General features: G+C 45.4%; 2 protein-coding genes across 5 annotated transcripts in view; one reads left to right on the top strand and one right to left on the bottom strand.

Annotated features, from left to right (window-relative positions):
• Window positions 1-12,036, bottom strand: part of MEGF6 (multiple EGF like domains 6) — a 48,555-nt gene extending 36,519 nt beyond the window's left edge. For all 4 annotated transcript variants that reach the window (XM_087879272.1, XM_087879275.1, XM_087879274.1 and 1 more), the window contains exons 1-5: window positions 11,934-12,036; window positions 11,604-11,788; window positions 5,576-5,698; window positions 2,204-2,329; window positions 633-755 (exon numbers count right to left, since the gene is read on the bottom strand). In XM_087879272.1, coding sequence (XP_087735398.1) covers window positions 633-755; window positions 2,204-2,329; window positions 5,576-5,698; window positions 11,604-11,788; window positions 11,934-11,941 — 565 coding nt within the window. In that variant the 5' untranslated portion in view covers window positions 11,942-12,036. The remainder of the gene's footprint in view (window positions 1-632; window positions 756-2,203; window positions 2,330-5,575; window positions 5,699-11,603; window positions 11,789-11,933) is intronic.
• An 8,551-nt stretch (window positions 12,037-20,587) lies between these two features.
• On the top strand, window positions 20,588-24,643 carry TPRG1L (tumor protein p63 regulated 1 like). Its single transcript, XM_087879271.1, has 5 exons — window positions 20,588-20,831; window positions 21,605-21,696; window positions 21,831-22,007; window positions 22,557-22,710; window positions 23,260-24,643. The coding sequence occupies exons 1-5, from the start codon at window positions 20,640-20,642 to the stop codon at window positions 23,452-23,454; spliced, it is 810 nt and encodes a 269-aa protein (XP_087735397.1). The 5' UTR covers window positions 20,588-20,639; the 3' UTR covers window positions 23,455-24,643.
• The last annotated feature ends 727 nt before the right edge of the window (window positions 24,644-25,370 follow it).

Raw genomic sequence — 25,370 nt, 5'->3', positions numbered from 1 at the left:
AAATGAGATGGATAGATAGATAGATAATGAGATAGATAGATAGATAGATAGATAGATAGATAGATAATGAGATAGATAGATAGATAGATAGATAGATAATGAGATAGATAGATAGATAGATAGATAGATAGATAGATAGATAGATAGATGATAGATAGATAGATGATAGATAGATAGATAGATAGATAGATAGAGAGAGAGAGAGACATAGATATATAGAGAGACATAGATAGATAGATAGATAGATAGATAGATAGATAGATAGATAGATAGATGATAGATAGATAGATAGATAGATAGATAGATAGATGATAGATAGATAGATGATAGATAGATAGATAGATAGATAGATAGATAGATAGATAGATAGATAGATGATAGATAGATAGATGATAGATAGATAGATAGATAGATAGATAGATAGATAGATAGATAGACAGACAGACAGACAGACAGACAGACAGACAGACAGACAGACAGACAGATAGATAGATAGATAGATAGATAGATAGATAATGGATGAATAGAGAGATAGATAATAATAGATAGGTAGGTAGGTAAGTAGATAGATGGATAGAGAGATAGATAGAGATTGTGCACAGTGTGAAGTGTGAAACGTGGCGCTTTCTTACCTTGGCAGGTTTTGCGATCCGGCCCCAGTCGGTAGCCAGGGTGGCATTCGCAACGTGCCAGCCCGTTGTGATTGTGGCATTTGTGCATGCAGGCTCCGTTGTGAGTGGCGCATGGATTCCTCACTGGAAGGCAGGGAAACTGCCATTAGCTGCAATTCACTAAAAAGAGCTTCATAGCTCCGGCTTAACTCCGGCTTAACTCCGGTTTAACTCAGGTTTAACATGGGTTTAATGGGTTTAACTCTAACTGAGGGTCCTTCACTAAGTGGCCCTGCCATGTGACGCGCCTCCCAGTTAAACAAACCAGGTTTGGTGGCTTAACAGGCAGGAGCCAGGCTAGAAGCAGAGTGTGCTAAACCATGGTTTGTTCGTTGCGAATTATTGAACTCAACTGCATTGCCTGATTTTGCATCCTTCTTTTCGCCATCAGGTTGCCAATCCGCATTTGGGACAACTTGCGACACACATACACACCCCACATATGCACGTAGATCTGTGTGTGTGTATTTTTGTGTGTGTTTGTGTGTAGTGTGTGTTGTGTGTGGCTGTGTTTGCGTAGCTTTCCTCGCAAGGAACTTGGAGGAAAAAACTCTTTGGTGCCTTTTAAGAAATGAATTCCTGACAATAAAGGGAATACATCAGAGGTGGTATTTGACCGGTTCGCACCGGTTCAGGAGAACTGGTAGCAGAAATTTTACCTGGTTCGCCGAACCGGTAAATACCACCTCTGGCTGGCCCCACCCACATCCGCCCAGTCGCCGCTCGCCCATTCCGGCCGCTCACAATTCGCCCCGCCCACCCCGCCCTACATATGCTGCCTTTGCCACACGGCCCAGCTAATCGCCTCGCCAGTCACCTCGCCGACGCCCGCTCAGCTCAGCTCACCAAAGGTAAGTAATGCATGCCGCCCGCTCTCCCTTCGCCTTGGGTCAGAGGCCGGCGCCCCAGGGACACGCCATTCCCTGAGGCTACGGAGCCGCTGCCTGGCTCGGCCGGGAACACGCCATTCCCCAGCTCCGGTCTTTCCCTGGAAGTCCGCCCACTCACCGATGCCTCGGCCGAGTTGGGGAATGTGACATTTTCTGGTTGGATCTTATTTTCAGCAAAATACGGTACTAAATGCATCCATCTGGCTGAGGATCTTAACTGGGGCTTATTTTGGGAGTAGGGCTTATATTACAAGCATCCTGAAAAACCATGCAAGGGCTTATTTTCCGGTTGGTTGGGTCTTATTTTCAGGGAAATACGGTACTAAATTCATCCATCCGGTTGACGATCTTGACTGGGGCTTATTTTTGGGGTAGGGCTTATATTACGAGCATCCTGAAAAATCATGCTAGGGCTTATTTTCCAGGTGAGTCTTATTTTCGGGGAAAGAGAGTAGTCCTCAATGCACTGCAGTAATTCAGTCTCTGTATACCCGGCAGAGGGGAATGGCTATAATTCTAAAAGAAAGATTGCTTCGCCAAACGAAGCAGCCGTGTAAAATTGACACGTATATCGTTTTATTCGTTTTATCTATTTATTTTTAGGTTTGTGGGAGCCTTTCCAGAGGTTGGGGAGGAACTCACCCACGCAGTGTTTGCCGTCCTCTTTCAGCTGGTAATTCGGCCGGCATTGGCACCGGTGGTGCGAGAAGCTCAGCTGCACGCAATCGTGTTCACACTCTCCGTTGTGGATGGCACAGGGGTTGCCAGCTAGAGAGAGGGAGAGAAAAGGGTCACACAGGTAGAAATCCAACAGGTGCAGCTGCACATAAACCGTAAAATAGGGAGTCCAACTGGTGGATCCAGGTATAAGGCAGGGGCTTCTGTTTGTCATAAATGGGAGATGTGAGTGCCGGAGAAACAGAACCTGTTATATTCATTATATATTCTTACATTCATGCAACAAGAAAGCCAATCCAATACTTGTTAAAAAACAATTTTAACCGTAGAAAAATGGTATTCAAAGTCCACAGCAGAGTTTTTCAGAACTGGGTGGACTTCAACACCCAGAATTCCCCAGTCAACCTTAACTTAGGCAGGAATTCTGGGAGTTGGTCTACCTACCTTAAAGTTATCTTAATGCCTTCATTCCTTCCCTTCCCTTTTTCCTTTTCTGCCTTCCTTCCTTTTTTCTTTCTTTCTTCTTTCCTTCCTTTCTGCCTCCCTCCTCCTTTCTCTCTTTTCCTTTTCTTTCTTTCTTTTTCATTCCTTTCCTTCCTTCCTTCCCTCCCTTCCCTTTTTCCTTTTCTCCCTTCCTTCCTTCCTTTTCTTTTGCCTTTTTCTTCCTTCCTTCCTTTTCTTTTGCCTTTTTCTTCCTTCCTTCCTTCCTCCCTTCCCTTCTTTCCTTCCTCCCCTTCCCTTTTTCCTTTTCTCCCTCCCTCCCTTCCTTTTTTCCTCCTTCCTTCCTCCCTCCCTCCCTCCCTGCTCCTTTCTCTTTCTCTTTTTCTTTCTCTTTTCTCCTTCCTTCCTTAGTTTCTTTCCTCAGATGTAGCCAAAGGCCAAATTTGAATCATTTCTAGCCCAAATCTTTTCCACTCCCCTTTTTTGAACCACAACCACAGACATTTTCACACAACCCCCCTCTTGTGTTTTTGCATGTCAGATGTTTCTAAAATCCTTGTCGTGACAGACCAAAAAAAAAAAAAAAAAATCTGCTAAACTCCTACCTAAGAATGAACATCAAAACCTCTGCTCCGCTCACTATAAACCGCAGAATAAAATTATAACAAATTCAATCCACGCTAGCAAAATTCCCCTTTGGTTTTGACCTCCTGCAAAAGTTAAAATGCCACTTCTGTTAAGTAGAAAAACTCAAATTTTAGACGTGGTACAAACAAACCCATGTATTAAATTGCAGCTAGGAAAGGTTTTGTGGGTTTTTTCCTCCCCCCCCCCCAAGTCTGAATTGAATTCCAATATGGGATTTAAATATATATATCGAGTTATTTGAAACACGGAAGCGTTCCCACAATTTGATTAGCTGTTCTTCCACTGAAGCATCCAAAAAAAGAAAGAAAGAAAGAAAAGAGATTTTTACATCGATAAAAATCAGGCGGGCATCGAAGAAATGAAAAACAAGCCAAGTTGTCATCCGTGGCGATGAAGATCAAAACTTTTTTTTTTTTTTTTTTTTTGCAAAGATGTTTTTGTGCTTTTCGTCTTTAAATTTAGACTTTGCATTTCAGGCTAATTTTTTCCTGAAATTTTGCAGCTTTCCGGGTGGATCATTTCTCCTGCCCCCCATCCCACCCCCCCACCATGAAAAAAATGCTCACCCCATCTGAACCTCCACAGTTTTTTCCAAACTGCGTCGGCCAAAATGTGTGCATTTTGTTTGCATTGACCACGCCGCTAAAGGAAATTCCAGCCTGGGACAGATAATGAGGACCAGAAGTTCTGGCTTGGCAAGAGATAAAAACTCAAGACAGACTCTGAGAATGGAAGCCGAAAATGCTCTCAAGAGTGGGGAGAAAAAAAAAAATCAGGATTTTACACACCGCTTGGCACCCCTGAAAGACGATGCTGGAAAAAAAAGGGGAGGGGGGGCGAAATGGCAGGAAAAGGAAATGCAAAATTTCCACTCCTGATGCTTTAAAATGCCTAATTTTTTTAAAAAAAGATTCTGCTTTGCTAATCTACATTTAATACCTTGATTTGTGACCGTAGGTTTTAGTCAAAATTCAGGGGGGGGGAAAACCTCCCCAAATTTCTTCCTTTGGTGTTGTGGTGAAGATGTGGTGAAGAGATTGGACAGCCATTTGTCTGAAATAAGGTTTCCTGCCTGAGCAGGGGGTTGGGCTAGAAGATCTCTTAAGGTCCCTTCCGACTCTGTTATTCTATTCTATTCTTTGCCGTTGGGCTAGGAGCCAAGAGAATGCGTTTTAAATCTCCTCTCTGCCACAAAAGCTTTCTATCTTTTCCTTTTGTCCTTCCTTCCCTCCTTCCCTCCCTCATTCCCTTTCCTCCCTCTGCCCCACTCTCCCTCCCTTGTTTCCTTCCTTCCTTTCTCTTTCCCTCTTCTTCTTCCTTTCTCCCTCCATCCTTCCCTCCTTCCTCTCGTTTCCTTTTCTCTCTTTCCTCCATCTATCCCTCCCTCCTTTTTTCTCTCCTCTCCTTCCCTCCATTCTTCCGTCCTTCCTCTCTCCTTTCTTTTTTCTTTCCTCCTTCTATCCCTCTCATCCTTCCTTCCTTTTTCCCTCCCTCCCTCCTTTCCTTCTGCCCCTCTTGTCTCCTTCCTTCCTTCCTTCCCATCCATCACATCTTTCCTTCCTTCCTTCCTTCCTTCCTTCCTTCCTTCCTTCCTTCCTTTCCCTTTTACTCAGCCTTTCCATTCTTCTTTTAAATCATGATCTACCTACCTTACTTACCTACCTACCTACCTACCTATCTATCTCTTTTACCTCTATCTATCTATCTATCTATCTATCTATCTATCTATCTCTATCATGTATCTAAAACTATATCTAAAATTTCAATAGACTTGGTATTTGTTCATCAATAAGGGAGGGAGGGAGGGAAGGTAGGAAGGAAGGAAGGAAGGAGGACAGGAATGAATGAAAGAAAGAAAAAGAAAAGAGAAAGGAGGAGGGAGGGAGGGAAGGGAGGAAGGAAGGAAGGAAAAAGGGAAGGGAAGGGAACGAAGGATGGAAGGAAGGAGGAAAGAAAAAAGAAAAGGAACTTTGGAGTGGAAATCAGCCAGCTTTCATCATTCCTAAGGGAGGACTCCAACTCCCATCCTTCTGACTTCTGGGCTTTTCAACGCGACGCCAAACTGATTTCACCTCCTAACAAGGAAAAGCGGTTTGTGCAAACCCCAGTTTCGCAGAGTTGACCGTCCCTTCTTCTAACCATGGTTTGTACTCTCCCATGCGCGCTCAGAATGCACGGGCTCCCTCCCTCCAAGGGATTTTCCCACCATGCCTTGCAAAGGATGCTCGGAAACCCCGCCAGACTCACGGAGACACGTCCTGCCGTCCGCGTGCAGACGAAAGCTTGGCTTGCACTCGCAGTGATAGCTCCCCGGGGTGTTGACACATCTGTGCTGGCAGCCCCCGTTGTGAGTTTGGCACTCGTCAACCTCTGGAAAGGAAACAAGATGGAAGCGGGACAAAACCTCAACTCGGCAGACTTCGGCGGCCAGCTGCCCCCACTCACTCCGCAGGCAATTGTCTCTGGTGTCAACACCAGGGGCTGGTTAGAACAAAACAAAAAACAACACAACACAACACAAAATGCAAAACAACACAAAACACAACACAACACACAACACACACACACAACACAACACAACACAAAAGGAACAACGTGCCTTAAAGACGTTTCTGTTTCATCAAGCCGGGCTGACCTGACCTAACTTTTTAAATTGTTTTAATTTTAAATTGTTAAATTATGGGTGTTAATATAGGGGTGTTTTAACTGTGGGCCAAATTAATTTAATTGGATTTTAATTTTGTTTTAAATTTTGTATTTTCTGTATTTTATCTGCTGGCTGTTCACCGCCCCGAGTCCTTCGGGAGAAGGGCGGTATACAAATACAATAAACGTAAACATAAACATGAGTTTTAATTGGGCCAAATTTATATATCTTTTAATTGTTTTTTAATATTTGTCCTGCATGTTTTTAATTTTGGCTGTACACCAACCTGAGTCCTCAGGGAGAAGGGCGGTATAGAAATTCAATAATAATAAACATAAATATAAAACACAAAACACAAAACACAAAAAACACAATGCAACACAACACAACACAAAACACAAAACAAGGAGGGGGAAAATAGGAGGAATTCCGTAACATCTTTTCCAACCAAGAAATCTTAAAATTCTTCCATTTTTGAATAAGGAATGCTGCATCCAGTTTTGGTCCCCACATTACAAAAAAAAAAAAAAAAAGATTGTTGAGACTTTGGAAAAAGTGCAAAGAAGAGCAAACAAGACGATTAAAAGGCCCAGAGATGAAAAGATACGAAGAACGGTTGCAGGATTTGGCTTTGGCCAGTCTAGAGAAAAGAAGGACCACGGGGGGACGTGATAGCATCGTCCAGTATTTGAGGGGCTGCCCCAAAGAAGAGAGGGGGGGGTCCATTTATTTTCCAAAGCCCCTGAAGGCAGGACAAGAAACCCAGGATGGAAACTCACCAAGGAGAGAAGCAACCTGGAACTAAAGAGAAACTTCCTAACAGTGAGAACAATTAACCAGTGGAACTGCTTGCCACTAGAAATTGTGGATGCTCCATCTCTGGAGGATTTTAAGAAAAGAATGGACAGCCACTTGTCTGAAATGGCCTAGGATCTCCTGCTTGAGTAGGGGGCTGGATTAGAAGACCTCAAAGGCTCCTTCCAGCTCTATTCCGATTGATTGATTTCTCGGTTGGAAAAAAGAAATGCTACCAGATTCTTGATTTTTATTTTTATTTTTATTTTTTTTGCTACTGCAAACTAACAAATCTCGCCACCGATCATGTCCGTCCAGCTCTAGGAACACAGCCAATTTCAAGCAAGAGGGTGCGTAGCCAGAAATGATCTATATTTCTTTCTTTCTTTCTTTCTTTTTTTTACTTGGCCTCGTATGAAATAAAACGAGCTTTGGGGAAACAGTCTGGATTAATTTTGAGCCCCGTCCATAAAATAAATTTCCAAGTCTATTTTTTTTCCCCCCATTTTGGGTAAATTCCAAAATTCTACAATGTTGTCAACTCCTCCGGGTGCCGTCGGCCAAACAATGTCGACTGGCGGCCCCCAGGGGGAGAGCTTTCTCTGTGGGGGCACCTACGATCTGGAACGAGCTCCCCCCGGAGATACGGAGGATCCCGGATCTGCCCACCTTCCGTCGCGCGCTTAAGACTTTCCTATTCCATCAAGCTGGCCTGGCCTAAACCTTCTCCCCTTTTTAAATGTAAATTTTTTCAATTTTTTTAAATGTAAATTTTAATTTGTTTTAAATTATGGGGTATTTTAAATTCAGCCGAATTATTTAATTCGTTTTTAATTCATTTTAAATTTTTTTTGCATTTATGTGTTTTATCTCGTGGCTGTTCACCGCCCTGAGTCCTTCGGGAGAAAGGCGGTATAGAAATTTAATAAAATAAAATAAATAAAAGATTTTTAAAAATTTAATAAAATAAAAGAGCCTTGGTAGTACAGGGGTTTAAGGCACCCTGTTATTAAGCTTATTAAGACCAGCTGCCTGCAATTACTGCAGGGTTCGAATCTTGCCAAGGCTCAAGGTTAACATCCAGCTACCTGCAATTACTGCGAGTTCAATTCTCACCAGGCTCAAGGTTGACTCAGCCTTCCATCCTTTCTAAGGTAGGTGAAATGAGGACCCAGTTTGTGGGGGCAATAAGCTGACTTTGTATAAATATACAAAAGGATGAAGGCTATTGCTGAGCACATTGTAAGCCGCCCTGAGTCTTCGGAGAAGGGCGGCATATAAATCAAATAAATAAATAAATAAATAAATAAATAAATAAATAAATAAATAAATAAATAAATAAATAAATTAAAAAAACTCTCTTGGGCATTGTTGTTTTTTTCCCCCTCCTTCCGTAGATTAACGACAAAGAATTAAAATATATATATATATTTGTAAGTTTAAAAAAAGAAAGCTAACAACAATAGCAAACGTATTTCTCTAAGGCATGGGTCGGCAGCCTTAAACATTCAAAGAGCCACAAAAGTCGTAATCGGAGGCCAATTCTGGCCAGTTCAATTCTGAAGCCCACCGGAAGTCCGGTTTCCCCACCATAGAGTCTCCTCTTAGCGCGGCGTCCTTTTTCCTCTACCTGTCCTAACCGAAAGCCCTATCGATTGTAGAGCCGACGAGCGACAAGGAGCCGCAGCAGAGGGATGAAAGAGCCACAGGCGGCTCCAGAGCCACGCGGGTTGCCGACTCCTGCTCTAAGGAGTAAACAAACCCAATCAGAAAACATTAACAAATTACATACTGCGGTTTTAAGTCACGCTTGTTTTATCTTGGTTTGTTGCGGAGACCAAACGGGTGGATTATAAATTGTGAACACATTCCGGGGTTTTAGAAGTGCAGCTTGCACTTCATTAAAGCAGCATCGTTTTTGGTACATATTTTTGCAACCCTCGTATAAATCTATTCATTTGGCTTTCGGCACCAAAAGGAAAATTGGCAAACGTGGAGAAACGGAGGGGGGGAAAAAAGAAAAGAAAGAAATGCACAGCTTCCAAATCAAATCTCTGGAATACGCACAAATACGGAGAAATGGACAAGGAAGATGGCAGCATTATGAAGGATGGCAAAAAATTGATTTCCTTGATTAAAGAAAGAACAATAATTATATTTTATGGGTGACCGGAAGCCCCTTATGGAGTTTTTTTTGCTGGGACAAAAAAATATATGAATTTATGATGTATGGCTTTGGAGCTTAAACAGGGTAGGCTATGGAAAAAAAGGAAATTGTGCTGTAATTTGAGAGAGAAGGGGTGAAATATAAATGGAATTGCTGTTAAGAAGACTGGAAGCCATCTTTTCATTTTATTTCCTTCTCTCTTCTTTCCTTCATTTCTCTCCCTCCCTTCCTTTTCTTCCTTCCTTCCTTCCTTCCTCCCTCTTTCCTTTCTTTTCTCCCTCCCTCTCCTTCCTTTCTTTGTTCCTCTCTCTCCTTGCCTCTTCACTTTGTTTCCCCCTTCCTTCCTTCGCCTACTTTGTCCTTCTTCCTTCCTTTTCATCTTCCTTCCTTCTTACTTTCCCCTTCTCCTTCCTTCCAATCTTCCTTCTCTTCCTTCTACTTTCCCTTTTCCTCCCTCCTTTCTCTCCCTCCCTCCTTCTCTACTGTCCATCCTTCTTTCCTCCTGCCCTCCCTCCCTTCCTTTTTCCTTCCTTTCCATCTTTCCTTCTATGTTCCCCTTCCTTCCTTCCCTTCCTTCTCTTACTTTCCCCCCTTCCTTCCTTCCCTTCCTTCTTACTTTCCCATTCTCTCTCCCTTTTTTTCCATCTTTCCTTTCCTTCTCCTACTTTCCCCCTTCCCTCCTTTCCTTTTCCCTTCCCTTACTTTCCCCTTCTCTCTCCCTCCTTCCTTCTTTTCCATCTTTTCCTTTCCTTCTCCTTCCTTCCTTCCTTCCTTCCTTTTCCCTTCCTTCTCTTCCTTTCCCCTTCTCCCTCCCTCCTTCCTTCCTCCCTTCCCTCTTTTCCATCTCTTTTCCTTTCCTTCTCCTACTTTCCCCCTCCCTCCCTTCCTCCCTCCCTCCCTCTTCTTTCATCCTCCTTTCTTCCCTCCTTCTCCTGTCCCTTCCCCATTGTTTTCTTTGGAAAAAAAAAATTAGGATCACTAACTAAAGAAAGGGAACTGAGCATCCTTCCACAGATTGTTTTTTTTTTTTAAAGAGGAAAGAGTACAAAAACATTCTTTAGCTGACCAATTTCTGCAGATTCTGACATCTAGTTAAGACAGCAATTGTGTTGTTTTTGTGTGTGTGTGTGTGTGTGTGTGTGTTTCCTCCTTTCTGTTTTGTTTAGCTCTCCAGGCTGCCCCCCCCCCACACCGTCTCGGCCCTGGAATCGAACATCTGGCTGGCTGCCCTCTTGGCTTGTCCGCCTGCCCGCCCCAGTCCCTTGCCAAAACGTCTCTTGTTTCGAACCCAAATCAAGGGAGACTGTTCCACTCCACCGAAAAGTGGGTTTTTGCGTCCTGCTGGGGGAAATCTTTTTGCATTCGTCTCTTATAAAGAAAGTTTGGAAGGCGATTTTAAAAAGAGGGAAGATGCGGAGAGGGAGTTTTGTGCGTAAAAGAGAGTTCTGGTTCGTTTTGTGTTTTTTGTTTTTCCTTCCGCCTTTCCCGTCTCTAGCTTTGGAGCTTGGCACAACGACCGGGTGGGACCCGTGAGGACATCTAGCCCAACCCCCCTGGGGGAGAGGCAGGGCAGGTGCCCATCCGGCCTCCGTTTGAAGGCCTGCGATGAAGGAAGACTGGAGGATAAACACCTCCAGGTCTTCAAGAGGATTTCGATTCCCAGATTTTTGCGACATTTTAATCGCCCTCCTATTAAACCCCTGAATTGTGAGACCCATAGCTGGAGCCAGAGGTCTAACTAGAGCCAAAGTGTCTTGGGTTGACCTCAAAATAATTGAGTAAGTATCTAAGTAATAATTTTAATTAGCAATTTTATGATGTTTGTGTGTCTATATTTTTCTTGACTGTACACCGCCTTGAGTCCTACGGGAGAAAGGCAGTATAGAAATATAATAAATAAATAAATAAATAAATAAATAAATAAATACATAAATACATAAATACATAAATACATAAATACATAAATACATAAATACATAAATACATAAATACATAAATACATAAATACATAAATACATAAAAAATGTGTGTACGGAAGGAATATTTGAGGGGCTGCCCCCAAAGAAGAGGGTGGGGGGGGGGTTTCACCCTATTCTCCAAAGCCCCAGAAGGCAGGACAAAGAAACAATGGATGGAAATTAATCCAGCAAGAGAAGCAACCTGGAATTAAAGAGGGATTTTCCTCACAGCGGGACAAAGCAAGGAGCGAAACAACCTGGAACGAAGGGAGAAATTTCCTGGACAAGGGAGAACAATTAACCCGCGGAACTGCTGGCCACCAGACGTTGTGAATTGCTCCAACACTGGAGGTTTTGAAGAAGAGATTGGATTGTCTGAAATGGGACAGGGTTTCCTGCCTGAGCAGGGGGTTGGACTAGAAGACCTCCCAAGGTCCCACTCTTGTTATTCTGTAATTCTATAATCCCGAATCAATCAATCAATCAGTGGAACTGCTTGCCACCAGAAGTTGTGAATGCTCCAACACTGGAGGTTTTTAAGAAAAGACCGGACCACTGTTTGAATTGAATGGTCTGTTGCTTGAGCAGAGGGTTAGACTAGAAGACCTCCGAGGTCCCTTCCCACCCTGTTCTTCTCTTATTCTGTAAATACAACCCAGCTCCTCGGTGTGTCTATCACCCGCTTGCTTTCGGCAGGAGCTCACTCACCTGGCCTGTTCTCCGAGCGTCCCCCGCCGAACCCCCCGTAGCACGGGAGGCAATTCTTCCAGAGGTACCGATAGTGCAGCGCGGAAGCCGAGGGGGGTCCCCCAATCCAGACCACCACCAGCCACCAAAGCAGCAGCCCCTCCGTTCGTCCTCGCATCTTGCGGAAACCGTGTCTCATCCTGCAGCTTCGTAAAAAAAAAACTTTTCAGCAACTGAGCGAAAGGGGGGGGACCAATGTTCATCCTCTCCTCTTCACGGCTGCAGCCCCCTCCCCTCACTGCATGCCTTCTCTACCTCCCCCACACCCCCCAAAAATATATATATATATACCCGGCCATGTCAAATTTCCTAGTTTTGCAACGCCGGCTGCAATTTGGACGTAACTCGGCTCCCTTTTGCAAGTTAAATAATATTTTTTTTTAAAAAAAAAAACATATATATATATATATATAAAATTCTTCTCTCTCACCACACAAGCCCCCTCTTTATCCTCTCCCCGCCTCGCGCATATTTTCGGTTGCACCGCACCGCACGCACAAAACCCAGGACACCCCATCCGTGCGCCAGAGCGCAGGAATTTTTTTTTTTTTTGGCTGATGGACGGATGGAGGTTTTTACGCATTCTTGGCCGGCGTCCAACCTCGCATCTTGGCCGTGTCAACAATCAAAAAGGGGATGGAAAACGGGGGTGGGTGGAGGGGGGGGTGAGTGGGAAGGGGGAGAGGAGGGGGCTTAAATTAAGTCCACATTTTGGAAAGTCCTGAATTTTCTTTTTTTCCACTGAACGGCGGAGAGAAAACATCCCCAAATATTACGAATCCAGAGGTGTCGTAATAACCAAGCGGTAGGATCGTGTTTGCAGGGAGGAAGGCGGGCGGTCCTCCCCTTACGACGGTCCTTTTAGTGACGTCGCTGAGAGAAGCGACTTAGGGAATGTTTTTTCACACTTAACGACCGTTGTTGTAGCATCCCCTCGATCGCGTGATCAAAATTCAACCGATTCGTATTTATGACGGTCGCAGCGTCCCGGGGTCACACGATCCCCCTTTTGCGACCTTCCGGTGAGCAAAATCAATGAGGAAGCTGGATTCGCTTAACAACGGGTGACCAGAAAGGTTGTTAAATGAGAATACTTCAGAATACGCTCTTAATAAAGAGCATCTTTTGTTTTTCCCTAGGTGAACTTTTATTTATCTTTATCCATCATCCATCCATCCATCTCTCCTGTCTATCTATCCATCCATCATCTGTCTGTCTGGCTCTCTATTGTATTTATCTTTATTCAATTTATCTTTGTATTTATTGTTTTTCTCTATCAACACTATTTACAAATATCTATATTATGTCTATATTATATCTATGTTATCTATGTATTTACCCATTTATATTGTATTTAACTGTTATCTATTTATTGTATTTACTTTTTTATCTATTGTATTTATCTCTACCTAACTTCCTATCTATCTTATCTATCTTCCTATCTCTATCTATCCATCCATCCGTTTCAATCTCCTATCTATCCATCCATCCATCCGTCCGTCTGTTTCAATCTCTACCTCTCTCGCTCTCTCTCTCCATCCATCCCTGTCTCTTTCTACCTCCTATCTATCTATCCATCCATCCATCCATCCATCCATCCGTGTTTCAATCTCTACCTCTCTCTCCATCCATCCCTCTCTCTCTCTCTCTCTCTTCCTCTATCTGTCTGATTATGTCTCTATCGTGTTTATTGCTATCTGTCTTTCTATCATTTTCTACAGTATCATTTATCTATCTATCTATCTATTTCCCTCTGTCTGATTACGTCTCTATCGTGTTTATTGCTATGTCTTTCTATCATTATCTACAGTATCATCTATCTATCTATCTATCTATCTATCTATCTATCTAATCTATCATCTTACTCTTTCTTCCTATTTTTCTATCTATCCACCCATCCATCCATGTCTGTTTCAGTCCCTATCTACCTCTTTCTCTCTCTCCATCCATCCGTCTCTCTCTATCTCTATCTCCCTCCCTCCCTCCGTCCATCCATCCATCCATCCATCCATCATCTATCGTGATTCCATCAGAAATCAGTTGCTGGCTAATTTGAAGCTACCATAGCTGGTTACGTTCAACATTTTGCAACATGGCCCGTGTCCGTTGGGTTTTCTACATTACGGGACTCCATCCATGTTCAAAACAAGAGGGGGGGGGAAAGCACTTTTTTGGGGTGGGGGAAAGAGTAGGAGAAAATTAAAAAAAACAAGTGAGGGCAGGTCCAACAGCGACACTCCTTCCATTCTGAGGCTTCGGGAGGCCGCAGTAGATGGACCATCTTGGGGTCAAAAGCACCTCTCAGCTGGACCTTTCTCTCCAGAAGATGGTTGGGTTCTCCACCTCCATGGCTGAGGTTGACCGAGCTCAAACAAATCTGGTTTGTTTTCCTGGAAAACAAACTTTTGGAGGGACCGGTAGGTCCTGGGGTCTCCTGGATACGGACGTGTGTCTCTTGGCTGAGAGACAAATCCGCCCCCCACCCCCCCGCCGGTCGCTGTTTTTCATTCGGCGAAAGGAATTTGGACGCCTTTCTTGCTCCCCATCCAGATTTCTTCTCCACAGAGATTGAGAGGATCTTGACCCCCCCAAAAAAGACACACACCCCCTCTTCCAACGCAGGATGGATTATCAGCAAATATTAAATCTGCAGAGAGCAAATCAAAGCCAATAAATTCACCGAGTGGGGGTTCCGATTGTTTGACTTGGGCTTCCCCCCCCCCAAAAAAAGAGCTTGGAATTTGCTAACTCCTCAGAAGATCTCCTTGGCTTCCCACAAATGCTTCCACGCTCCAAAATAAAAATAAAAATCAACCCATCTCGGGCCAAGCCAGCCTCTGGAAACTCAAACTCAGCTTGTTGTGTGGATAAGCAAGCAATCTAGGTTTATCGCATTCTTCTTGTTGTTGTCCTTCTCCTTCTCCTTTTTCTTCCTTCCTCTCCTCCTCCTCCCCTCTTCTTCTCCTCCTTCTTTCCTTTCTGCTTCTTCTTCCTTCTCCTCCTCCCCTCCTCTTCCTCCTCCCTTCTTCTCCTCTTTCTTTCTTCCTCTCCTCCTCCTCCCCTCTTCCTCCTCCCTCTTCCTCCTCCTTTCTTCTCACTCCTTCTCCGTCTTCTTCCCTTTCTTCTTCCTCCTCCTCCCCTCCTTCTTCTCCTCCTCCTTTCTTCTCCTCCTCCTTCTCCTCCCATTCTTCTCCTCCTTCTTCCCTTTCTTCTTCTCCTCACCTCTTCTTCTCCTCCTCCCCTTCCCTCTCTTCTTCTCTTCCTCCTCCCTTCTCCTCCTACCCTTTCTTCTTCTTCCTTCTCCTCCTCCTCCTTCTCTTTTTCTCCTCCTCCTCCTTCTTCCTGCCTTTCTGGCTTGCTTTGCCCTTTTGCAGATCAGCAAACCAGAAAGACAGCTGTAGGTAGGCCGAGTTGACTTACGACACTCCCTCTAGCGACGGATCCTGACCTGGGCAGGGGGTTGAGCTAGATGACCTCCAAGATCCCTTCCCATTCTTATTTTCTGCGATTGTAGGTGGCAAACTATGGCTCCACAGGCAGGAGAGGCAAAGTTGCAGTCGGGAAAAGTTACAGGTTCCCACGGATTTTAAACCTGGATCCCACAAAAACACTTCTTTTTTTCCCCTGGCGTGGGAGGTGGTTTAACGCAAAGTTTTGTTTCACATTTTCTAAACTGTTCTGCAGAAAATACCCCGTTTTTGCCCCAAGGCGGCTGATTTTGGGAACCAACCTTCTCCTCTGAAGGGTGTTTTTTTTTTTTTTTTAAAGATTCTCTCCGAAATGCCAGACACGCTCCAGAAATCTGTCCTGGGGCCTTGGATTTGCTCTCAACACAATGGCAGCGCACGGAAGGTGGCTTGAGATTGGCAGAGGCCGAACAATTTGTAAACTGAATGGCTTGGAAAGCTTCCCGAAGCCTTCAAAAGAGAGAACGAGAGAGAGAGGGGGGGAGGAGAAAAGAAGGGAGTCGAGGCATGAAAGCAAAGAGAGAAAAAGGAGAGGGAGGGAGGAGAGAAAGGAAAGAAAAGAAAGAGGGAGGGAGAGAGGGAAGGAAGGAAGGAAGGAAGGAAGGAAGGAAGGAAGGAAGGAAGGAAAGAAAGAAAGATTAGGGAAGAAAGAAGGAAAGGGAAGAAGGGAGGGGGAGGGAGGAAAGATTAGAGAACAGAGAAGGAAAGGAATGAAGGGAGGAAGGAGAAAAGGGAAGATTAGGGAAGATAAAAAGAAAGGAAGAAAAATGGGAGAGAGGAAGAGAAGGGAAGACTAAGGAAGAGAGAAGGAAAGGAAAGGAGGGAGGGAGGGAGGAAGAAGAAAAGGGAAGATTAGGGAAGACAAAAAGAAAGGAAGAAAAAAGAAAAGGGAGGGAGGGAGATAGGAAGGAAGGAAATAAAAATTAGGGAAGAGAAAAGGAAAGGAAGGAAGGAGGGCAGAAGGAAGGGAAGATTAGAGGACAGAGAAGGGAAGGAAAGAAGGGAGGGAGGGAGGAAGGAAGGAAAGAGAAGGAAGGAAAGATTAGGGGAGAGAGAAGGAAAGAAGGAACGGGGAAGGGAGGGAGAAGGAGGAGGAAGAGGAGGAGGAGTACTAGATGATCTTCACTGAATTTGAACGTGTTATTTCTAAAAAAACAACGCAAAACCCAACAACCTTAAAACAACAACAAAAAACCTTTAAAACCTAAAATTTCAAAACTTACGTCTTCAAAAAATAAAAAATCGCTTCGAACTTCACTAAAAATCACAACTTCAACTCTGAATAACTTTGAATGAACTTCGAATAACTCTGAATGACTTTCAAAGGGGTCAGAAACTTCGGTGCCTGTCGATTCTCCTTTTCATGCGTTATTTTTTTCCCATGTTCCCGTTTTTCCTCTTTGCCCAGCCTACTTCTTCCCCCCTTTTCCCACCCACCCCCATTCTTAAAAACATTTTTTTCCTTTTTTTAAAGGCCAGAAGCTTCACACACACCCCCACCCCACTTGTTCCGAGCCCAGTGAAGCATCTGCAAACGCTCCCCTCCTACAAGTGTGCTTTTTTTTTTGGGATGCCGAAAACGACAAGCTACATCTGGCTCTTTATTTATGTAGAGGTCTGATGTTCCCACAAGAAAGAGAAGCCACCGGTTTAAAAAGCCGTCGTAGTTTTCCCACCCACCCGTGGCGTCTTTTCCTCCCGTCTCTCTCTTTTGTCCCCCCCCAAAAAAGGGGGGGAGGAAGGTGCATCTAACAGAAGGCCATTGTGTGGGGTTTTATGAGATGTCAAAAGGTGGGGTGGAAAACAGGGGGAGCATTGTAACAATTATATATATATATATATATGGCTGTGTGTGTGTATGTTCCAGCATAACTCTGGAGCGCCTCGAGCAATTTCAACCAAACTTGGTACACAGACGACTTACTCTCTGGAAAAAAAAATACTGTGGGGGTAAGACACCCCTAGCACCCCTCGGGGTCTGTGTGTCTGTGTGTGTTCCAGCATAACACTGGAACGCCTGGGCTGCTGAAATGAAAAGGAATGAATTATATCTATAGTGTCAAATCACAATACTTTTGACAGAGATAAGTCTGCATTTTGGGTTCTGTTAAGATACAGCCTGTTGTGCCTTAAAATGGCTCCTACTGTGCAGCACAGTGGAGTTGCCACGGCAACGGCTTCACAGTACTCCACAAGGGGGCTCCCCTCTGGTAAGGGGGAGTGGTTCTTAAAAAAAATAAATACCTGGGCAACGCCGTCTTATCAGCTAGCAATTTTTTAAAAACCCAGAATCCGATAAGCATTTCTCTGTACTTTGCAAGAGTGAGCATCAGAGCAGAAAGCAGCGAGTTTAAACGACTTTTTTTTCCCCGCCCGTCTGATTTATTTACGCTCTACAGAGTGTCCTCGGCTTACAACAGTTCACTTAGCGACGAGTTCCAAAGTCCCGACGGCACTGGAAAAAATGGGGCAGGGTTTTCGCACTTATGACCGTCGCCGCATCCCCGTGCGATCACACTATTTAAATTCGGATGCTCGGGAAAATGGCTCGTATTGACGACAGTAACTGTGTCCCCTGAGTCAACGTGAGCCCCCCCCCCTTTGGCGACCTTCTGACGAGCAAAGTCAAGGGGGAAAGACGGATTCGCTTAACAACCGGGTGACTCTTGAACAATGGCAGGGGTTCACTTAACCACTGCGGCAAGGAAAGTCGTGAAATAGGGCAAAACTCAGCTTAGCAGGGGGTTGGACTAGAAGACCTCCAAGGTCCCATCTAGCTCTATTTTGATTTACTGGAAGCATTTTTTTTTTAAATTCCGTGCTCTCGTTGCTTCAGCAGCTCAAACAAACGGCTCTTTCCTTTGAAATCTCCTTTTTCTTTGCAAATCTTCCTTCCTATGGCAGGTTTTAACATGCAACCCCAGGAAGGAACAATACATTCCTTAAGAGAAAGAAATGTTTTTTTTTTCTCTTCCTCTAAAATCGAGATAAATGTGTATTTTAAAGGGTGCGGGCATTTGGGAGGAAGGGAATTAACATTTTTCTGGCCGTCTTTCGTAAAAGGTGACTTTTATGAACAGGTTTTTCCCGAAACCGATGAGCTACAGCTGGGTTTCAATACCAAGGTAGCCGTGTTTCGCTTAGCAACAGAAATGCTGGGCTCCATGGCGGTCGTAAGTCGAGGATGTACCCTTATAGGTTGGTTTGCTTTTAGGGTGTTTTTTTTTCTTCGATATTGTTTGAAAAGCAGGAAATTCCCTTTCCTGTCTTTGGCTGTGTAGGCCAGCAGGCAGGCTGAAGCGCTGCACCGGTTGGTTTGTCGGCCTGGAGCATACAAACACTCACAAAATCTCAAACCTCAGTTTCCCAAAGAGAGGGGGGGAAAAAAAACCCCACTTCTGGCTTAGAAAAAGACATGGGAGCCCCATTTGCTTCACACTTTGGGGGTTAATGTGGTGTTTCAAGTGGCCCCAGAATTTGGGGGTGCAGCAGTAGCAGGTAGAGGGGTGGGGGTGGGGGTGGGGTCTTCCCTTACCTGAGGAAGTGGTTTGTGCGAGGGTCCGAGTGAGAAAATTGCTGCTTATGTCCAGCTCCTGACCATAGAGACTACTGGCTGAAGGGCTCATTTCTGGAGCATCTCTCTCTGGCCCCGCCCACTCGCCCAGGTGAACTGTAAGGAGCCAATTTCTCTTACAGGTGATTTTTATTTTGGCAAATTGCATTCTACGCATTCTCTTTATGGACAGGAGGGGCAAAATGTGACTCCGGGAGTTGCCCAAAGCCACAAAGTTGCTTTTGCGTTACATTTCTTCCTTCTCTTCTTTCTTTTTGTCTCTTTCTCCTTCCTTCCTTTTCTTGTCTCTGCTTCCTATCCACACTTCTCCTTTCTACCTTTTTTTCATTTTCCATCGACAATATCCTATCCATTATTTTCCCTTCCCTTCCTTCTTTTCCATCTACTCTATCCCCCATCCATCCATCCCCATCCGTTCTTCCTTCCTTTTCATTTTTCCTCCCTTCTCTCCTTTTTTCCATCTAGTATATCCTACCTTCCTTCCCTCCCTTTCTTTCTTCGTCCCTTATTTGTCATCCATCCCTCCGACCCCCATTTATCGTTTCCCTCAGTGTTTATTTGCACTTTGCACCCTTCCGTGAATGCAATTTATAACAATAACAGAGTTGGAAGGGACCTTGGAGGTCATCTAGTCCTACCCTCCCCGCCCAAGCAGGAAACCCTACACCATTTCTGACAGATGGCAGTCCAGTCTCTTCTTGAAAGCTTCCAGTGTTGAAGCTCCGACAACTTCTGGTGGCAAGCTGTTCCATGGGTTGATGGTTCTCACCGTCAGGAAATTCCTCATTTCCAGGTTGAATCTCTCCTTGTTCAGTTTCCACATGCACCCTTGCATGAATGCAACATGCACCCTTGCCATGAATGCAACATGTACCCTTTCTGTGAATGCAACCTGCCCCCTTGCCATGAATGCAACATGCGTCCTTGCAGAAATGCAACATGTACCCTTTCTGGGAATGCAACATGTACCCTTTCTGGGAATGCAACCTGCACCTTCGCATGAATGCAACCTGCCCCCTTGCCATGAATGCAACATGTACCCTTTGCATAAATGTAACATGCATCCTTGCAAAAATGCAACCTGCACATTTCCTTGAATGGAACCTGCACACTTGCATAAATGCAATCTGTCCTGCACCTTTTGCATGAATGCAACCTGCACCCTTGCCATAAATGCAACCTGCACCCTTTGCATGAATGCAACCTGCACCCTTGCCATGAATGCAACATGTACCCTTTCTGTGAATGCAACCTGCCCCCTTTGCATGAATGCAACCTGCCCCCTTGCCATGAATGCAACATGCATCCTTGCAGACATGCAACATGTACCCTTTCTGGGAATGCAACCTGCGCCTTCGCATGAATGTAATCTGCCCCCTTTCCATGAATGCAACATGTACCCTTTGCATAAATGTAACATGCATCCTTGCAAAAATGCAACCTGCACCTTTTCCTTGAATGGAACCTGCACACTTGCATAAATGCAATCTGTCCTGCACCCTTTGCATAAATGCAACCTGCACCCTTTGAATAAATGCAACATGCATCCTTGCATAAATGCAACCTGCACCTTTTCCTTGAATGCAATCTGTCCTGTACCCTTTGCACGAATGCAACTTGCACCCTTGCCATGAAGGCAACTCCTAAATAAAAACGTGCGGCGCCGCACGTGCCGCTCTCCCCGCCAAAAGCGGCCCAGGGGGAAAAACAGCGGAAGGCGCCACGCCTGCGCACTGAACCCGCCAGCGCAACGCCTCCGCGAAGGCATTGCGCCTCTAGCCGCCGGCGTGAGTCTATGTCTGAGGAAAAAAAAAAAAAGAGAGAGAAAGACCCCGCCCACCACGCAACCCCGCGCGCCGGCTCCGCCCCTCCGGGCGTCGGTTGCGTCTTTCGGCGCCTGCGCAGAAGGGCCGGGAAAAGGGAGCGCGAGAGGGCCTCGGCGGGCGGCCGCCGGCGATGCTGCAGCTGCGGGACTCGGAGGAAGGCGCCGGGCCGGCTCTGCTGGTGCCGGCGGCCGAGGCCGACGTGCCCTTCACGCCTCCGGGGGACCTGGAAGGATCGCTGGCGGCGCCCCGGCAGACGCTGCGCCCGCTCAACGTCCGCAACCCCACCCGCGGGGGCCGCCTGAAGGAGTACTTCGTCTTCCGGGTGGGGGCCTGGCGCGCATGCGCGGAGGGGAGGGGGTGAAAAGGAGGACTGGAGGAGGACACGCCCCCCGGGGGAGGCTGCCACGGGCTCTGGAGGCTCTACTGGAGACCCGGAAATTATATTAATATTAATATTAATTATATTATATATAAATATATTATATATAATATATTAAATATATTATATAATATATTATATAATATATATTAAATATATATATAATATATTAAATATATATAAAATATATTAATTGCATATTTTTGTAATATATTAATAGAAAACAAATATAACTACACCTAATAGACTAGATATAAATACATTGTGATTATAGTTGTATTTATATAGGCACCTGTCTCACAAAACAGGATTCCTGGAGATGTAAACCAAGTGTATAGTATGTACATTTGTGCACGTGTGCGTATGTATGTTAGTGTATGTAGGTATGTATATAAACACCGTATAAATACGGTGGAGTGGCATTTATAGAGCACTCCATAGTGCTTTACGGCACCATCTGAGCGGTGAAACAAATATAAATACTGTAGGTCGACATCTCGATGAAGATTACAGACACAGAGAAAGAAAAAAAGAGAGTGGGAGAGAAAGAAAAAGAGAAAGAGAAAAAAGAAAGTGAAAGAAAAAGAAAGAGACAAAGAGTGAAAGAGAAAGATAAGAAAAAAAGAAACACAGAGAGAAAGAGTAAGAATAAAAGAAATAGAAAGTTTGTGAAGCGAGCGGTTAAAGATGGCTAATCCTTCTCTCTCCCCATTCAGCCGGGCACCATTGAGCAGGCCGTCAATGAGATCCGGGTGGTTGTGATGCCCGTGGAGGATGGAGAAGTCCAAAGCGTTTGGCTGCTGACCGAGTAAGTCACAGGCCCCAAAGCCTCCTTTTGCCTGGACGCCAGAGCAGATTAGCATTTTTTTTAAAAAAAAAATCACAATTTTTTTTTTTGCTGAAATGTTTAGCCATGCTGGTGTCTTTTGCTTTTCTTGGCAGGATCGACCACTGGAACAACGAAAAGGAACGCCTGGTTCTGATTACCGACCGCTCCCTTTTGATCTGTAAATACGACTTTATCAGCCTTCAGTGCCTGCAAGTGACCAGAATCTCGCTTAATGCTGTCGATACCATTTCCACGGGCCAGTTTGAATTTCCTCCCAAGTCGCTCAACAAGTACGTTCTAACAGAGTCGGAAGGGACCTTTTTGCCATCGTGTGCCGAGAGGGGGTATTCACGCGTGCACGTGCCCACACCCTTAATTCTATGCGCCCCGCCCCACGCATCTGCGTGTGACACACACACCCCTTCCGCTCCTGGCATGCGATGGCCCAGTAGGCCCGTTTTTCTCTCACCTGGCTCCAGATTCTCTCAATGCCTCTGGGGAGGGCAAAAACAGCCTTCCCCACCCCCTCGGAGGCCCAGAAAGGCCCGTTTCCCAACTTCCGGTTGGACAGGAATGGCGTTTTTTGCTGTCCCCAACCTCCAGAGACGCCTAGAGAGGCTCTGGTGGCTGGGGACAACAAAAAATGTCACTTCCTGTCCAACCAGAAGTTGGGAAACAAGCCGTTTCGGGCCTCCGAGGGGGTGGGTAAGGCTGTTTTCACCCTCCCCAGATGCATAGAGAGGATCTGGAGCCAGGTGAGAAAGAAAAACGGGCCTTCCCCATCCCCAAGGCCCTCCAGAGGCAGGAAACAGCCTTTTTCCCTACTTCCCATTCTCCAGGCGGGAAGGCGTCGGGATTCGAATCCAGTGGGACAAACAGAGCCGTGCTTCGTTCATCAACCGGTGGAACCCATGGTCCAGCAACGTGCCCTACGCCACCTTTACCGAACACCCCATGGCTGACGCCGACGAGAAGATCGCGTCTCTGTGTCAGGTTCGGATATTATATAAACTTGGTTTGTTCGGGGGGGGGTTAAAGGAATTTAAATGACTCGAGATAGGATTTAGAATCTTAAGGAAGAGAAAAATATTCCCTTATTTGCTTTGTTCTATTTTCCCCCACGCCAAGCCCATCTCTGCCTCTGACGCAAAGCCCTCATCCGGGCCTTCCCCAGACTCCAGGACTGGCCCATGTTCCTCCCCAACCTCCTCACTGTCTGACTTTGCTGCCAGCTCCGCAGGCTCCTGGCAGACCAACTACAGAGGGTTTGTCGTGTTTGGGGGAGTTGGGTCAGAACATCGGAGGTCCCGAATTTTCTTAGGGGGTCAAAATACAACGGGGTGATTTCTCCCAAAATGGCGGGGACCCTCCTGGTTCTGCAAAACCAGTTCCCCATCACTAGCACACCAAGCCAGGTTTAAATCCACAAACGGTGCAGTCGGACATCTGCGGACAGTAGCCCGTCACTTCACTGATTTCTGAGGTTCTGCCAAGATGACACAACAACCCTTCAGTGTCCCCCCTTCTTCTTTCCTTCTGCAGTTGGAGAACTTCCAAATCCAGCTAGTCCAGGCTGTCAAGAAGGCCCACAGGGAATGTCCCCTCCCGGGGCGGGCCAACGGTGTCCTGCTCCTCGAGCGACCGCTTCTGATCGAAACCTACGTGGGGCTGATGTCCTTCATCAACAACGAAGCCAAGCTGGGTTATTCCATGACCAGAGGGAAAATCGGATTCTGAAAAGCACACGGAGGTCACCATCGCCCCCCTGGAAGAGTATAGGGGAGAGAAAACGAAGCCGGTCAATTTTATTTTAATTTTTTTCCCCAACTCGTCGAAAATCTCGCTGATCCTTCCCGACGGATCGAGACGAGAGGCGGCCGTAGAGAGCCGTTTAACCATAACACCGGAACTCCTCGAATCTTTCTCCACTCCTTCCGTGTTGTCTCGGATAAGATAATCGTTATGTTTTCACGCATGCTCTGGAGTTTTCCCCTCCCTATGTAAACAATTTAACCTGGGTTTCCTTCTTACGGGTGGCTAATTTTATGATTTAAAGGGATATCTTGAGAGTCTCAGGCGGCATTCCGGTGAGTAAGCACACCTTACGAGTTGACACGGTGCAGTCAAAATAAAGAAAAGTCGCACGAAGAACCACTCCTCCCCCACACTGCGACATTCTACACAACGGCGTTCGTTTCCTGGGAATTTCCCGCCGCGCAAATCACCTTTTTTGCATCGAGCAAGGGGGAAAAAAGGAATTTTCAATCAGCCTTCAATCCAAAGCCAGGGTACTCAAAAATCTACCAAAGCATGGGTATCGAAACAAGAACATGTAATTTTAGTTCGAATGGTCCAGTTTTCTCTTTTGGTTTCAAATTCACTGAAACCCCCGAGGTGGAAACTCTCAAAAGGTGAAAATTAAAATTATATTAGTTCATCCAAGCCAAAAAGTCTTTGGAAGAGACTGATATATATTGGGAGGAAAATATCTACTGCCACATGGGGAACAATCGTTATAGAAGCATGGAATTTTCGTTTTTCGGTGTTTTCCAGTTTAATTTCTGCATTCCTTAATGCAGTTTTCTCAAACGGGGACTTCTTTAAGACGTCGGGACTTCAACTCAACTCCCAGGATTCCCCAGCCAACATGGCTGACTGAGGAATCCTGGGAGCTGAAGTCCAGACAGTTTAAACTGGCCCAACGGAGAAACACTGCCTTAAAACTATCCAGAACTGAAATTCTGCTTCCCATACACTGGTCCTCTCGGTACCTCTTTGCCATTCGGCGTTGTCTCTGTTCACAACGGACAAAAGGTTGTTGCTGGGATGACGGCGGATATATGTCCTTGTTTGTGTTATGAGTTGTGTATACCGAAGCTTAATAAAACTCAAGTCCATACGAATCGCAGAAGTGTTTAACCCACAATTCCTTTCGTTCTGCCTTTGTTTTTGTGGAGACAAGTGCTTTTATCGGCCTCGGAGATCAGGGGGGGTTTTGCTGGCAATTGGTGGGCGCACTCACAAAATGGTTGCCAAGGCCGGGTCGACCATATCGCAGGTTATTTGACTTCCCAGTAATGCTGGAGATATTCTTTTGAAGGCAGTGAGCTGGATTTGTCTTCGGCGTTTACTTAATAGGACTTTTAAAAAGATAAGGGTTAGCGAGGCGCCCTTTAATCCGTGATTTCTTTTATAAGCCACGATTCAAGGTTTAGTGTTCTGGGAGGTTTAATGAGCGAAAAGCTTTACTTGCTGCCTTTGAAAACCAGGCTGAAGATTGCAAAATTTAGCAGCACCTGGCTGGCAGTCTCATCCTCAAAAGTCAGTGCTAAGAGGGGGTTAGAGCCATTTAGGAGGGGGATGGAAGACCACGAGGAAATCCTACAGCTTCAGCGAGCCACTTCCATACTAGCCAAGACAACGATGTGGATGTGTGCATGAATTCTCCAGGATTTTTCTCAAAAGGAGGAGGAAGGGGAAAGGAGAACAGGAAACAGAAGGAAAGGCCGCGTTCCCCATTTTTTCGGGTCTACCTATCCCTTCCCTCATTTCCCTCTTTTCCTTCCTTCCTCTTCTTTCGTTCCAACTTCCATCTTTTGCTCTTTCCTTCCTTCACTATTCCATCCTCCCTCCCATTTCCTTCCTTCCCTCCT

The sequence above is a fragment of the Pantherophis guttatus genome, chromosome 15 (genome assembly GCF_059756535.1).
Source record: "Pantherophis guttatus breed Tessera chromosome 15, ASM5975653v1, whole genome shotgun sequence".
Classification (NCBI taxonomy): Eukaryota; Metazoa; Chordata; class Lepidosauria; order Squamata; family Colubridae; genus Pantherophis; species Pantherophis guttatus.
Note: the sequence above shows the minus strand (reverse complement) of the source record. Positions and strands in the feature narration are given on the sequence as shown.